The following is a 13,966-nucleotide window of genomic DNA, read 5'->3' as shown; positions in this document are numbered from 1 at the left end:
GTCACTGGGGAAAATGTTCTCAAGCTCACCAGAAGCAGTGGCTGAAAATATATTCAGAGCAGGGAGGCAGCAAGAGGCCAGGGACGTGCTCTGCTCTCTGCAGAAGACAATAACGCCCTTCAGTCTCTGTTGGGATTGAAACAACCCAGTGCCTAATGGGTCTTTTCCTTTTTTATTGGAGTTTAATATAATGAAATCAAGAAAACATTTAGTTTCATGGGAGCCTGGGAAATTATGCTTTCCTCCTTGGCTGAGCCTTTGAGAACACATCCACTCTACAATGTTGAGAGATGATACTCAGAAATTAAGACCACCAACCCAAGTGTCTTGCAGTTAAATCCTTATTTCAGTCTCCGGGAAAACTGTTGAAATTTTTTTCCTCTGACTCCTAGCCCTTTGATCGTCCTCAATTTGGCCTCATAAGTCTTACTTCTCAAATATTTCTTTAATCAAACTGACTTTATTTCTAAAATATTCACAGGAAAATATTGTCCCGCCTCACCATAGAGTGAAAAAGAATATTGGTCTCCAACACTTCTTTATTGAACTTTGTGCCTGCCATCTACCTCTATTTCCGTTATCCTTTTCTCTTTTAAGATTTTATTTATTGTATATGAGTGCTCTATTTGCATGTACACCTGTATGCCAGAAGAGAGCATTATAACACATTATAGATGGTTGTGAGCCACGATGTGGTTGCTGGGAATTGAACTCAGGACCTTTGGAAGAGCAGACAGTGCTCTTAACCACTGAGCCATCTCTCTAGTCCTCCCTCCCCACCCCACCCCCATTATCTTTCAAAGCCAGTAGATGCTACACAGAAGGTATCTTTGAGCTTGGCTGGTCATTTCGCACTATTAAATCCATTTGGATGAGCATCTCAAACATGCCATATAGATATCGAGATGTACACTGGTATATTGTGGATAAGGAAAAATACGCGCACAAGCAGAATGTGTTGAGGGATGTTAAAGTGAACTGAGGATTTAGTTCAGGTCTAGAGAGCTGGGCAGGGTAGAATGTGCAAGATCCTGAGTTTGATTCCCAGCATCTTCCAAACAGTGAAGGGAAGGAGGAAGGAAGAATGGATGAATATTAATTAAAGGCTATCATCTATATGATGTACGCTTTAGCGCAAGCTGTGTCTCAGGAAGTTCTCAGTGTTTTTCATTCACACCCTTATAAGTGTCGCTCTAGGGACTAAGGGCCTTAGCTATGTCCTCCTGGGACAGGTCCCTGGGAGTCGGAAGGACAAGCTGGGCAGGTGCCTAAACACCACTGTTGTATTTTATCCTCCCCCTGCACTGTGTTCCCTCGTGTTGGACAGTGTCTTGTCTTACACTGAAGGGGAGTGATGCTGTGATGAAGGGTCCGGTGTTCAGGGCAGGGCCCAGTCTCTATTCCCAATATCTTTCAAAGCCAGTGAAAGCTTGGTTGCTCACTTTGCGCTATTGGACAGACATTTTCCGTGCTACCTCCCCAATGCACTGCAACTCCAGACTGGCATTTGAAGCTGGTATCCTTCGTAGATGGAAGTCTTTCTGTAGGGAGAGAGAGGCTGCAGGGTGCTCTGCCAGAGCAATGCTGGCAGGCTCTTCTTTTTCCAGGGAAGTCTACAAGATCCTTTCTATTCGTTTGTGTTTTCTCCTGCTGTGGCAGATCTAAGCTATCCATTAGCTCACTGTCCTATAGGGGAAGCAGTGGCCTGGACAGGGGGATGCTCCACTTCTTTGTGGGGATCCTACAGGAACAAGTATGATAATGATTTGCAGATACCCGTGAAAGCGTTTTTAGTAGACTCGAGAGCCTGGAAACGTAGATTCTGTAGCTTGTGTCTCTGGCTCCATTGGTTTCCTGTAAGGAGAATGACACGCCAGGGAAGGACATTGAGTTAGAAACCATGCTACTGCACGCAGTTTCTAAAGCATGGGGCAAGCAGAGGGAGTCATGGGATCTGAGGCCATCCATAGGTAGAAGGAGATACAAAGTAGAATCTTCTAGTAGAGGGAAGAGGAGTGCCGAGACTCGAGCCCAGGGTCTTGAACGTGCTGGGTGAGGACTTCACCACTGAGCTATCTATGCCCATCCCTGTTTATTATTTATTATGAGCCATAGTCTTGCTAAATCACCCAAGCTGGCCCTAAACCAAATCTGTAGCTTTGAATCTGTGACCTATGTGCCTCAACATCATGAATAGCTGTAATTCCAGACCTGAGCTGTCTCACGTAACTAGTGGACACATTTTCAATCCATAGTTAGCACAGCTGCTGGAATCTGGGGAAAAAAAAACAGCATTAAAAAAAAAAAATCGCCAGGCGGTGGTGGTGGTGGCGCACGCCTTTAATCCCAGCACTCAGGAGGCAGAGGGAGGTGGATCGCTGTGAGTTCAAGGCCAGCCTGATCTACAAAGTGAGTCCAGGACAGCCAAGGCTACACAGAGAAACCCTGTCACGAAAAACAAAAAAGATCCCTTAACATGTATACAAAATGCATGGTTGAAAAAGAAAATTTCACATGGCATGGAGTTTGAGGCCAGCCTCAGAGTGAGTCCAGGACAGCCAGGGCTGCCACACAGAAAAACCATGTCTTGAAAAACCAGAGAGAAAGACAGACAGACTGACAGACAGACAGATAGACAAAGAGAGACAGAGACAGAGAGGGAGAGACAGAGAGACTGACAGAGAGAAGGAGGAGGAGGAGGAGGAAGAGGAAGAAGAGGAAGAAGAGGCGGAGGAGGAGGAGAGAAAAGGAAAAGGAAATGTCCTCCAGTGAAGTGGAACTCAATCTGCTGAGCCAGAAAGTGAGAAGAGCTCGTGAGTCCCCAGACAGCTGTGGGTCCTCCGCTTCTAGACACACATAGAACCTCTCCCTTCTCAGCAGCATCAAGGCGGGGTCCCTACTGTCACTCTCCGCCACTTGCTTCCTTTGCAGACTGGTTGAGCATCAGCGTGCCATCCCGTGCTTATGAAGGAGACCGGGTCGTCATAAGCTGCACAGGGGAAAAGAACAGCAACATAAAGAGGCTAAAGTACTTCAAGGACGGGTCTCACCTATCTACTTATGGCAGCGCTTCGAGCTACGTCATTTCGAATGCAAGACTCAGCGACAGTGGCTCCTATTCCTGTAAGGCAGATAGGAAATTGTTCCTATTTATAGATGTGTCAGAAGAAACAAGATCTGTATGGCTTTCTGTCCAAGGTAGGGGATCATTCTTCAAGTGGCTGTGCCTTGGAGGGAAAGTGCCTGGGTAGGAGAGCCAGGGTACACAGGGCATATAGGACACTAACCAGGGATGAATGGATGGGGGTAGGCGGCCTGTCCTGGAGTGTGGGTCTATGTGTCTTGCTCTTTAGGTGCTTATGGAAGACTGTATGGTCCTCAACTAACAAGTGGTCTCTTCGGATTTAATCTTCCCCTCCAGAGCTATTTCCAGCACCTGGGCTGACAGCCAGCCCCCTACAGCCCATCGAAGGGAGTCCCGTGACCCTGTCCTGCAACACCAGGCTCCCTTGGGACAGGACAGACACCCAGTTACGTTACTCCTTCTTCAAAGATGGCCGCACTTTGCAGTCCGGCTGGGGCTCATCAAAGTTTACGATCTCAGCAATATGGAAAGAAGACTCGGGGGATTACTGGTGTGAGGCAATGACAGCATCTCACAGTGTCTCAAAGCGGAGTCACCGGTCCTATATAACTGTGGAGAGTGAGTGCCAGTGGGTTGGGCTGATGGAGCAGAGTCAGGAAGAGAGCAGGGGCACCAGCCAGACTGTGGGCTCCTTCTTATCCCTGAGGGCAGAAGCCACCATGGCCCACTGGGACTCTTGAACACTTATTTCTAAAGGGGTATAATTTCCCAATGACGTTACCCTCTCTTTCAGAAAAGCAACAACAGTAAGTTTACTCGGCAAACTAAGAGGTCAATGAATGAAGTATAGCTTCTGTCTATGAGGAGAGGCCCTCCCCCCTCCCCCCAACACACACACACACACACACACACACACACGAACTTAGGAGGTGATACAACGAAGGCACGAATAATAATATTTGAGATGACAGTAACAATTTTTCACTTGTAAAAAGAATCATTATGGGCTGGCGAGATGGCTCAGAGGTTAAGAAGCACTGACCGCTCCTCCAGAGGTCCTGAGTTCAATTCCCAGCACCCACATGGTGGCTCATAACCATCTCTAATGTGATCTGGCCTGAAGGTAAAGAACTGTATACATATTAATAATAAATAAATCTTTTTTAAAAAAAGAATCATTATATTCCAGATATGAGCTAAAGCTGTTGTGATGCTACAAACACCTGCAGAAGAGATGACAGGAAGATTTACCATGTACAAGATGCTACTCAGAGCAGTGGAGCCTTTTGTCCTCACAGTAGCCTGTGAAACAGTTTCATGAGTAGTCTGTAGAATGAGTGCTGTTCCCCCCCCCCCCGGCTTTACAGAGGAGGAAACCCAAAGCAAAAAGCTGTTATGCCTAAAGAAACAGCACCCACCATAGAGACCTGGAGTTTAAATGTGATTTATCTGGCCTGGGTACATGTTCTTAACACTTGAGGATAGCAGTATCACTAGTTGACACTGCTGAGCAGTAGTGCATGGGACTGCCTAATGTATGCGTCTCAACTAATTTGCATAAGAACTCTGTGAGGTTACTGTGATTATCCAAACGCTATTGAGAAAAGCTGAGGATTAGAGATATTGGCTTACTCAGATCCTGCAGCTTTTAAATGGCAGGACTTCAGTTGTTGTTACTCAAGTCGGGGAAAACTCCCTTGCTTAAGGGATTCCAGCCTCTCTCTCCTATTGTCGCTCACAAAAAAGTCAAGAGAGGGCAGAACACTGCGGGATGTGATCAAGGTAAGGGGAGGTGTAGGAAGTGAGGAACAGAATTGTTACTGAGCACCGGATTGCAGAGCGGCCCTGTGCAATGCCCTAAGTATGGTCCGTTCCCATGAAAAACACTCAGGCAAGTGGGGTGGACTCTCAATTCCATATATTTACCTGCCATAACTCCCAGCAGGTGATACTGGGCCCTGCCTGTCCTGAATTTCTCCCTCCCCCCCCCCCCACCTCCCCCCACTACCGGCCCGGGCTACAGATGGCCATGTGTGAACTGGGAATTGAACCTTGGTCCTCTGGAAGAACAGTTAAGTGCTCTTAAGCTCGGAGCCATCTCTCCAGCTCATCCCCACCTGGTCTTTAACAATTGTCTTTTGTTCCTCCAGGGATTCCTGTGTCTCAAGTCTCCATGGAGATCCAGCCATCAAGGGGCCCAGGAGTTGAAGGGGAGATGCTGGTCCTGGAAGGAGAGACGCTGGTCCTTGCCTGCTCTGTGGCTAAGGGCACAGGGCTTATCACGTTCGCCTGGCACAGGGAGGACACGAAGGAGAGTGTGGGGAGGAAAAGTCAGCGTTCCCAGAGAGGGGAGCTGGAGATCCCTGCTGCCAAGGAAAGCCATGCGGGGGGATACTACTGCACTGCGGACAACAGCTACGGCCTTGTCCAGAGCGTCGTAGTGAACATCGCAGTGAAAGGTAAGGAGCATTCCTAATCAGAGCCAGCAACTCCCAGCAGGGGAAAATGTTCGAAGAGGAAGGCACGACGGGGCGTAGGAAGCTGTGGGAATGCAGCAAGGGCTTTGTTTTGATGGTGGAGGCAAAAGCGGCAACAGTAGCAGAAGAGGGGAAAGAGGGCACTGAGATGGAGCCTGACCGAGACGGTGTAGCGTATTCAGAGGCATGCTCTCCAGAACTCTTCGTCAATGCATAACTGCTCTGCTGGAACCTTCCCTGGAGGGTTAAACGGAGCACTGAGACGTTGGGAAAGGATACAAGGAGAACTTGAGTGAAAACAAGGTAGGCTATGCGTCGTGCCACTCCTCTGACTTCTACTGTGCTCTGTCAGTTCCAGTGTTACACCCCCTCCTGTCCGTCAGCATTCCCGGGGTGCTGCCCTTCATCGGGGACGTCATGGAACTTCACTGTGAAGACAAGAGAGCGTCTCCTCCCGTTCTGTACTGGTTTTATCATGAAAATATTACTCTAGGGAACGTCTCAGCACCTTTTGGAGGAAAAGCATCCTTTAAGCTCTCCCTGACTGCAGGACACTCTGGGAACTACTTCTGTGAGGCTGGCAATGGCTGGGGGACCAAGCGCAGTGAGGTGGTGACACTCTATGTCACAGGTAGGACAATTTAACGCCCCATTCCAGGGCACAACTTGCATTATGCCGAGCCATGGCTTTTTTTCCTTTCTTTGTGTTATCCCACCCTTCCGGAAATCGGAGCTCCACTGGAGGGCCAGCGCCACACCCAGTCATTATTTTCAGTCTCATCTGTTGCTTGTCCTCTATGTCTGCTTCTCCTTTAATCACATATGTGTAAAATCAGGGATCCGGCCAGTGTAAGGAGTGGGCTAGGCGAAGCATGGAGAAAGAAGGAAGACAGATGTACATAAGGACAAGTGGGGATGATCTTGCATCCTCAGAGCTCACTGGGACTCAGAGTGACTAGGGAGCACCCACTAGCCCTTGTACTTATGAACAGAAGTAAAACAATAATAGCAATAATAAACCACAAAGAAGATGGATTCTGGGATTTAAATTTTTACTAAGATGGTATCACTTGATTTCCATAGCAACAGAATTATTACACAAGCAAGGAAATAAAATTTAAATTGAGCAGCGTGTCCAAGGTTATTTACTACAAGTGCCATGAGCAGACACAAAGACGGAACTGACAATTGGGGCAGCCATAGCCAAGAAGCCGAGTCCTTTGCCACTGTAAGAATAGGTCTGGACGGTTGTGTGATCTTCTCTTTTCTTTAATCCATTATCGGAGAGAATTTTATTCATGAGTTTTCTAATATGGAACAGTTCCTGAGTTTCTCTTATAAGCACTCCTTAGTCACCATAGCCAGTAGCGTTATATGATTTACTAATGTTTTATTTCAAACATTTGCATGTGTTAATTGATTCAATGCTCGGTATCGGAGTCAGAACTTCAAGCATGCTAAGCATATACTTTACACACACACACACACTGCATCCTATTAATACATGAGTTTTTGTTTTTCTTTGCCAGGGATATGTTAGCTTCATAAGAATGATTTCAAGGAGTTTCCAGAAACTCTGTGCTCAGAAACGGAAAACATTAGGATTATCTACCTACTTGAAGTCTTTGCAACTAGCCCAAGGTTCTTTGAGCCCAGTAGACTGTTACCTCTGCTATCAACCCTTGTTTGTTAGTTAGCCTTTTCAATTTTTTTATTATTTTTTAAAAACAATTTCTTATTATAGGTCTATTATTATAGAGCTGGGCGATAACTGAGTGGGTAAGGTCATTTACTTCACATGTGTGAGGACCCGTGTTTGCCTCGTCAGCACTCACCTGGCCATGGTTGTTTCAGGGAGTGGGGACGGGACAACTGCAGGGGTGTGCTGGCCACCTGCTGAGAAATGTTGGGGTCCAGGTTCTGTGGGAGATCCTGTCTCCAGAGAATACGGCAAGGAACATAGAGGAAGCCACTAGGCATCCTCCTCTGGCTCCCTCACACATGTGTGCATTGTACACACACACATGCCACATTCCACTCCCCCCCCCCACACACAACAGTTTGTGTGTTTTTTCCCCAAAGATGAACAAAATATGAAAATCTCAATTTTCAAATTTATCACAGACTCTCGAGCACGCTCTCCAGTGCTTAGTTTCTGGAGTGTGACCATGCTCTCTCCTCATTTCTGATGTATCTCACCAGACTTACCAGAGGCCTCTCTGTTGCATTCTCTTTCCAAAAACGCAGGTTTTAGTTGATGTTTTTTACTTTTCAAGTCAATATCACCTTACTACTCCAAAGTATTTTTCTAATTCATTTACTTATCTCCCATATTTCATCTTCCTCATATTTATATTTCACATTATTTCTTAATTTCTTTTTAATTTATATATTCACTTTACATCCTGATCATAGGCCCCTCCCTCCTCACCTCCTGGTCCCTCCTTCCCACTCTCTGCCTCTTATCCTCCCTTCCTTTGTCCTCAGAAAAGGGGAGCGGCCCCCACAACCCACCTTAGCACATCAAGTCACACCAGGACTGAGCTCATCCTCATCCACTGAGGTCAGGCAAGGCAGCCTGGTTAGGGCGAAGTGATCAAAAGCAGGCAATAGAGTCCCTGTCAGAGACAGCACCTGCTCAGCTTACGAGGGGACCCACATGAAGATCAAACTGCCCATCGGTTACATATGTGTAGGGGGCCTAGGTCCAGTCCATGCCTGCTCTTCGGTTGGTGCTTCTGACTCTATAAGCCCTCATGGGTCTATGTTAGTTGACTCTGTTGGTCTTCTTGCAGCGCCCTTGTCCCCTCCGTCCCTCTCTTCCACAGGATTCCCAGGGCTCCACCCAATGCTTGGCTGTGAGTCTCAGCATCTGATTCAATAAGTTGCTGGGGGTGGAGGGAGGGGGCTTTCCTTAACTTTTAAAATTATTATTCTTGTTTCGAGACAGGGTCTCAATATATAGCCCTGGCTGGTCTCAGCCTTGCTTTGTAGACCTTGTTGGCTTTGAACTCACAAAGATCCACCTGCCTCTCCCTCACAAAGACCTCAACATAAAACCTGAAACACTAAATCTCTTCTTTAATTTCTTAAATACTTCTTTTTCATCTTTTTTATCTTCTACAATGTATTTTAAACTATGTTTCCCTCCAAGTGCCACTTTTATCTCATTTTAAAAGTTTTAATATATGATGATTTTCACTTGCTTAGTATCTGCAATATGTATGTAATACGAATCCTTAATTCTTTTATAAAAAGAACTTATACTTTCTTACAAATACATTTACATCAATCTTTCATTATTAATTTCTTAGATACTCCTTTGTTCTTCTTGTACTTAGCGTTTCTTAAGATGTGGCCTGCCGAATTTTCACCTCAGAGAAAACACTGAAACTTTGCTGGTGGTCTTACATGCTGTCGATTAATGCAAATTTGCTCTGTGAAAATAAGAATAATCTCTTTCTCTCTCTCTTTTTTTTTGGGGGGGGGGCTAGTTGAAGTCTAGATTTTTTTCTTTAAATTAAGCTACTTTCTTCATTTAGTCTTACACTTCAACACTTCAGCCTCTGTTGTCTTATATATGTTTGGTCTCATTAATCCATCAAGTTTTGAGAAATATATTATTTTTCTTTCCTCCTCCTCCTCCTCCTCCTCTCCCTCCCTTTCTCTTTATTCTTTTTTTTTTTTTTTTCCTTTTCTTTTTTTGATACAGGGTCTCACTATTCACCCTGTCTGGCCTCGAACTCACAGAGATCCTCCTGCCTCAGCCTCAGTGCTGAGATGGAAGGCAGTACCACCACACCTAGCTTAAAAGGATTCTTGTTATTACCTGTGACTCCTGGTCTGTCTGCCTTGTTATCATCGATGCTGCTGTCTGCCTTTTTCAGGGATCTGAGTAAGTCAGGGCATGCTGGCTGCAGATGACAGAGACTCCATCTGAGTTGACCTGCCTCCTCCTGAAAGAGCTGCTGATAGAAAATCGATAGTGTGTGGGAGTGTCTGCATTGGGGCTGCAGGCTCTCTCCTCTTCATTCCTCCACCAGCTTCTTTCGCCATCACAATGTTGAGCTTATAGCTGTGTTTTATCCAAGAGATCTTGGAGAAGGAGAGATGGTCCTAAGTTCAAGGCCCCTGTGGACTGTGTAAAAGAACTGTGTCAAAAGACTTTAAGGGTGCATGGCTGTGACCCCAACATTGGTGGGAGGCTAAGGCAGGAGGGTTACAGAGAGACAGAGACAGAGACAGAGACAGACAGACAGACAGACAGACACAGAGAGAGAGAGAGAGAGAGAGAAAGAGAGAGAGAGGGGGGGGCGTTTGTAATTTCTAATGGGGCGTTTGTAATTTCTAATGACTTTAAAAAATTTTTTTTAATTCTGGGCCTGTCGGGTAAGAATACTAGAGGTGAGAGGATTGCTTGAAGTTCAAGTTCAGCCTGGGAAATATAGTCACACCTCTATCTCAACAAACTAAGTAAAAGTAAAATAATAAAATAAGCAGAAATCAGAGATTAGACAGGCGTTTCTCTGGACAGGGTTTCTCTGTGTATCCTTGGCTGTCCTTGACTCACTTTGTAGACCAGGCTGGCCTCAAACTTACAACGATCCACCTGCCTCTGACTCCAGAGTGCTGGAGGTAAAGGCATGTGCCACCACACCTGGCTAAACAGGCATTTTTTTTTTTTTTTAAAGCCGCAAAACTAACAAATAGGCCTTTCTCTATTCTATGTCTCAGTCTCTATCATTGGGAAAGATGTGATTATATCCTTCTATCTTAAGGTGGTTTTTTTTCCCTTTGAGTTTATGGAAAACAAACCCTAAATCTCTGTGTTTCCGAGTGTGGGCAGAAACTCTTTTCCAGGCTCACTTACTGGGGCCATTGGTGATGTGAGGTGATGGTAAAGTTGAAAGCCCAGCGAGGCAAAGCCAGGCTCTGAGACCCCTCCTCTAGCAGCTCCTTACCTCCCCTTGTTCCCTTTCCTGTTGCCACGACAAAAACACCTGACTTACGGTGACTTGGTTAACAGTTCAAGGGTCACAGTTGGGAAACCGAGGCAGCAAGTGCTTGAAGCATCTGGTCACATCACACCTACAATCACCAGAGGCACGAACACTTGTGCACAGCCAACATTCACCTTTTTATACAGTCAGGGAGGGATCCCAGCCTGGGGTGTACCAGCACCTAAGCTGGACGAGTTTTCCTAGTTTGATTAACCTAATCAGTAGGACCCACAGGCAGGGCCACGAGCCAAGCTAACCTAGATAATCCCTGATAGGTAGTGCCAGAAGACTTCCCTGTTAGGTGATCCCTGATACTACCAGCCCATCGGTAACAGTAACAGTAACAGCGCCCCTGCTGTAAAGACCCGTATACATGGGAGGTGCTTGAGAGCATGCATATTTTTAAAGTACTTTCACCCACTCCATTTGCAGACCCTCCACCCAAAGTGCGTTTGGTGAACGGTCCCCACCGCTGTGAAGGACGCGTAGAGGTGGAACAGGAAGGCCGCTGGGGCACAGTATGCGACGATGGCTGGGACATGAAGGACGTGGCTGTGGTGTGCCGAGAGCTGGGCTGCGGAGCAGCCCGGCACACGCCCATAGCCATGCTCTATCCACCCGTGGTTGATGAAGCTCTGCCTGTGCTCATTCAGGTAGCCCTGTGCAACGGCACAGAAAAGGCCCTGGCTGAATGTGACCAGGTAGAGACCTTTGACTGTGGCCATGACGAAGATGCGGGAGCTGTGTGTGAAGGTGGGTAGTGACGGAGCTGACACCGGGCTGAGCCTGTTGCCTTTGACTATGCCCGCTCTAGCTCCCACATAATGAGACAGAGGCCTGTTACATTTATTAATAAGCTTTAAAGCACCATAACTGGGTAGATATTGACCTATGCTAACCCTTCTATGCTAGTCTAGCTACTTGCCCACCATGCGCTGCATGCTACTTGCTGTGCATCTTAGTTCTCATAATGACTCTTCTCATGGGTGGGTTGCCGCCTTCTTCTTCTTCTTCTTCTTCTTCTTCTTCTTCTTCTTCTTCTTCCTCTTCTTCTTTCTTTTTTCTTCTTCTTTTTCTTCTTCCTCTTCTTCCTCTTCTTCTTCTTCTCCTCCTCCACCTCCTTCTCCACCTCCTCCTCCTCCTTTCTCCACTCCCTGCCCTGGGACTCCTAGACTGGGAACAGAAGTGCCACCTTCAGTCTCTTCTGCCCAGTCATAGGCTCTTCAGCTTCTTTATTAACCAATCAGAGACAACTAGTGAGTAACTTTTACACAACAGACAGGAGATTCCTCACTAGCAATGACAATATCAGCAACTAACCACTGAATATATAGAGACATGCCTTAATACCATGTGAATGAAGGCCACTTCTACATGAGCCTCCTCCTTAGTACTGTCAGATCACGGCAGGTTGGCCCAGAGTTCCCAAAGGCTGCCTTGTGTGCTATTGTTATTAGTTCTTATTGGGCATCTTAAAAAGACAAAACATTAGTATTTTTATGGTTGTGAGTCGGGGCATAATGTCAAGAAGGTAATTATGAAACCATCAATTTATACAGTTTGGGTGGTTTTACGAAGGGTGACACTGCTTACATTATTGTGACATCTTTTCAACTCTTCAGAGCTCTTTCCTTAGCAATGCCATAAATCAGAATGAAGCCCTGGGTTCTGATGGTAGAGGACAGGCTGGTGGGTAGTGTTGGAAAGACATCAGTGGCCCAGACAGACAGGCCCAGGAATCAGGCCATAAAGGGCAAAGATTCCAGAGAGTCAGAGCAAAACAAAGAGATCTGACGAGGCTGCAACTTTCCTCATCTCCACATCTTCACAGACCCTGTGAGAAGAAAGGAAGCCAGGGTCACTGTCCTCCCTTGCCTCCTCAGCCCACTGAGTGCAAGAGTGGCCTTCTGAGAAAAGAAAATGTCTTAGAACTACTGGGCCCATGCCAGTTGAGAGGCACTTGTAATGGTGGTAGCTTGTTCAAGGTAATGGAGTCCGGAGTTGGTTCTGTAGAGCCCCCTGGATCTGGAGTCTACAGAGCTCAAAGGTCAGCTTCCTCCATGGTCCAACCCTAGAAGCAACAAACTTCATTGTCAAGAAAGTGTGATGTCTAGTTCAACTCCCTCACTGAGTTGAGATAAAATTAAGATCTCACATAGTCGTGAGGACCTTTGGTGAAAATCTGAACCCCAGGGGTTTGGACAGGGTGTGGGGAGGCTCCTGTGGTTCAGGCTGGCTTCCATGCTCAGTCTGCTTTGCATAGCTGACCTTTGCTGGTCCTTGCATTCTGACCTCCTGTCATTTCTTCTACACAGTCTCTCCTAGCACTTTCTGAAGATCCACAGACCAGAGACCATCAAACTTCCTATTTTCTGCATTTGGGCCTCGCAGGCTGCAGTTCCACTGGACTTGGAGACTTCATCTGTGGCTCAGCCTTCAACAGCATTCAAAACAGTTCTGCTCCGAGCTAAAGTCCCAACAGCACTAAAGGAAGCCCAAGTCCCCCAGTCCCTGGAGGCCAAGCTTGGGAAAATTGTTCCCTTGTCTAGGTTCCCTGACTTTCTAGTTCCTTCTGGCTATCTTCTTGGGCAGATGTAGAGGATCATGTGTGCCCGACCCTTACATCTGATAGTATGTGGTCTGATAAAGAATATAGATAAAAGGAACTGAGTGCTTACATTCATTTCTTGACATGGGAAGAAATCAGCTTTAAAACCATGGTAATTGAGTCATGGCTTATGGTTCTCCAGACCAGAGTGAATAGTCAATAGCTAAGATCCCAGGGGTACCACATTTTCTTACCATGGAAAATTCAACATTTCCAATGACCATTCTCTAATGATTGATATCGTGAGAAGTGAAGACAGAGATACTTTCTGTCACCCAGTACCCAGTAAATGAACTTGACCTATATGGTGGTTTGAATAGGTATGGCCCTGGCTGGAGAGATGGCTCAGTGGTTAAGAGCACTGTCTGCTCTTCCACAGATCTTGAGTTCAATTCCCAGCAACCACATGGTGGCTCACAACCATCTATAATGTGATCTGATGCCCTCTTCTGGCCTGCAGGTGTACATGCAGATAGAGCACTGTATACATAATAATAGATGAATTTTTTTTTAAAAAAAAGAAAAAAAGAATGAATAGATATGGCCCCCCTAGACTCATGTGTTTGAATGGTTGGCCCATAAGGAGAGGCACTACTAGGAGGTAAAGCATTGTTAGCAGAAGTGTGTCACTGTGGAGGCAGGCTCCGAGGTCTCCTATGTTCAAGCCATGCCCAGTATGGCACAGTCTCCTGCTGCTGCTACCTGTGGATCAAGATGTAAAACTCTCAGCTCCTGCTCCAGCACCATGCCGGCCTGCATGCTGCCATGCTCCCCACCATGACAGTAATAGACTAAA

The 13,966-nt window shown here is 46.4% G+C and overlaps 1 protein-coding gene across 1 annotated transcript; it reads left to right on the top strand.

The window, feature by feature from the left end:
* The first annotated feature begins 1,362 nt into the window (after positions 1 to 1,362).
* On the top strand, positions 1,363 to 13,259 carry LOC127199054 (Fc receptor-like protein 2). The gene is made up of 7 exons (XM_051156920.1): positions 1,363 to 1,516; positions 2,809 to 3,198; positions 3,422 to 3,703; positions 5,236 to 5,544; positions 5,915 to 6,193; positions 10,995 to 11,315; positions 12,878 to 13,259. The coding sequence occupies exons 1-7, from the start codon at positions 1,363 to 1,365 to the stop codon at positions 12,895 to 12,897; spliced, it is 1,755 nt and encodes a 584-aa protein (XP_051012877.1). The 3' UTR covers positions 12,898 to 13,259.
* Positions 13,260 to 13,966: the final 707 nt, after the last annotated feature.

The sequence above is a fragment of the Acomys russatus genome, chromosome 15 (assembly GCF_903995435.1).
Source record: "Acomys russatus chromosome 15, mAcoRus1.1, whole genome shotgun sequence".
Lineage (NCBI taxonomy): Eukaryota > Metazoa > Chordata > Mammalia > Rodentia > Muridae > Acomys > Acomys russatus.
This window is presented reverse-complemented; position numbering and strand designations above follow the sequence as displayed.

Bases quoted from the DNA above. Each gene is read 5' to 3' on its own strand.
- LOC127199054 (XM_051156920.1), top strand. From the start codon at position 1,363: ATGAAGGGTCCGGTGTTCAGGGCAGGGCCCAGTCTCTATTCCCAATAT. The intron at 3,199-3,421 runs GTAGGGGATCAT...CTTCCCCTCCAG, and splicing joins TGTATGGCTTTCTGTCCAAG to AGCTATTTCCAGCACCTGGG. The intron at 5,545-5,914 runs GTAAGGAGCATT...GTGCTCTGTCAG, and splicing joins AGTGAACATCGCAGTGAAAG to TTCCAGTGTTACACCCCCTC.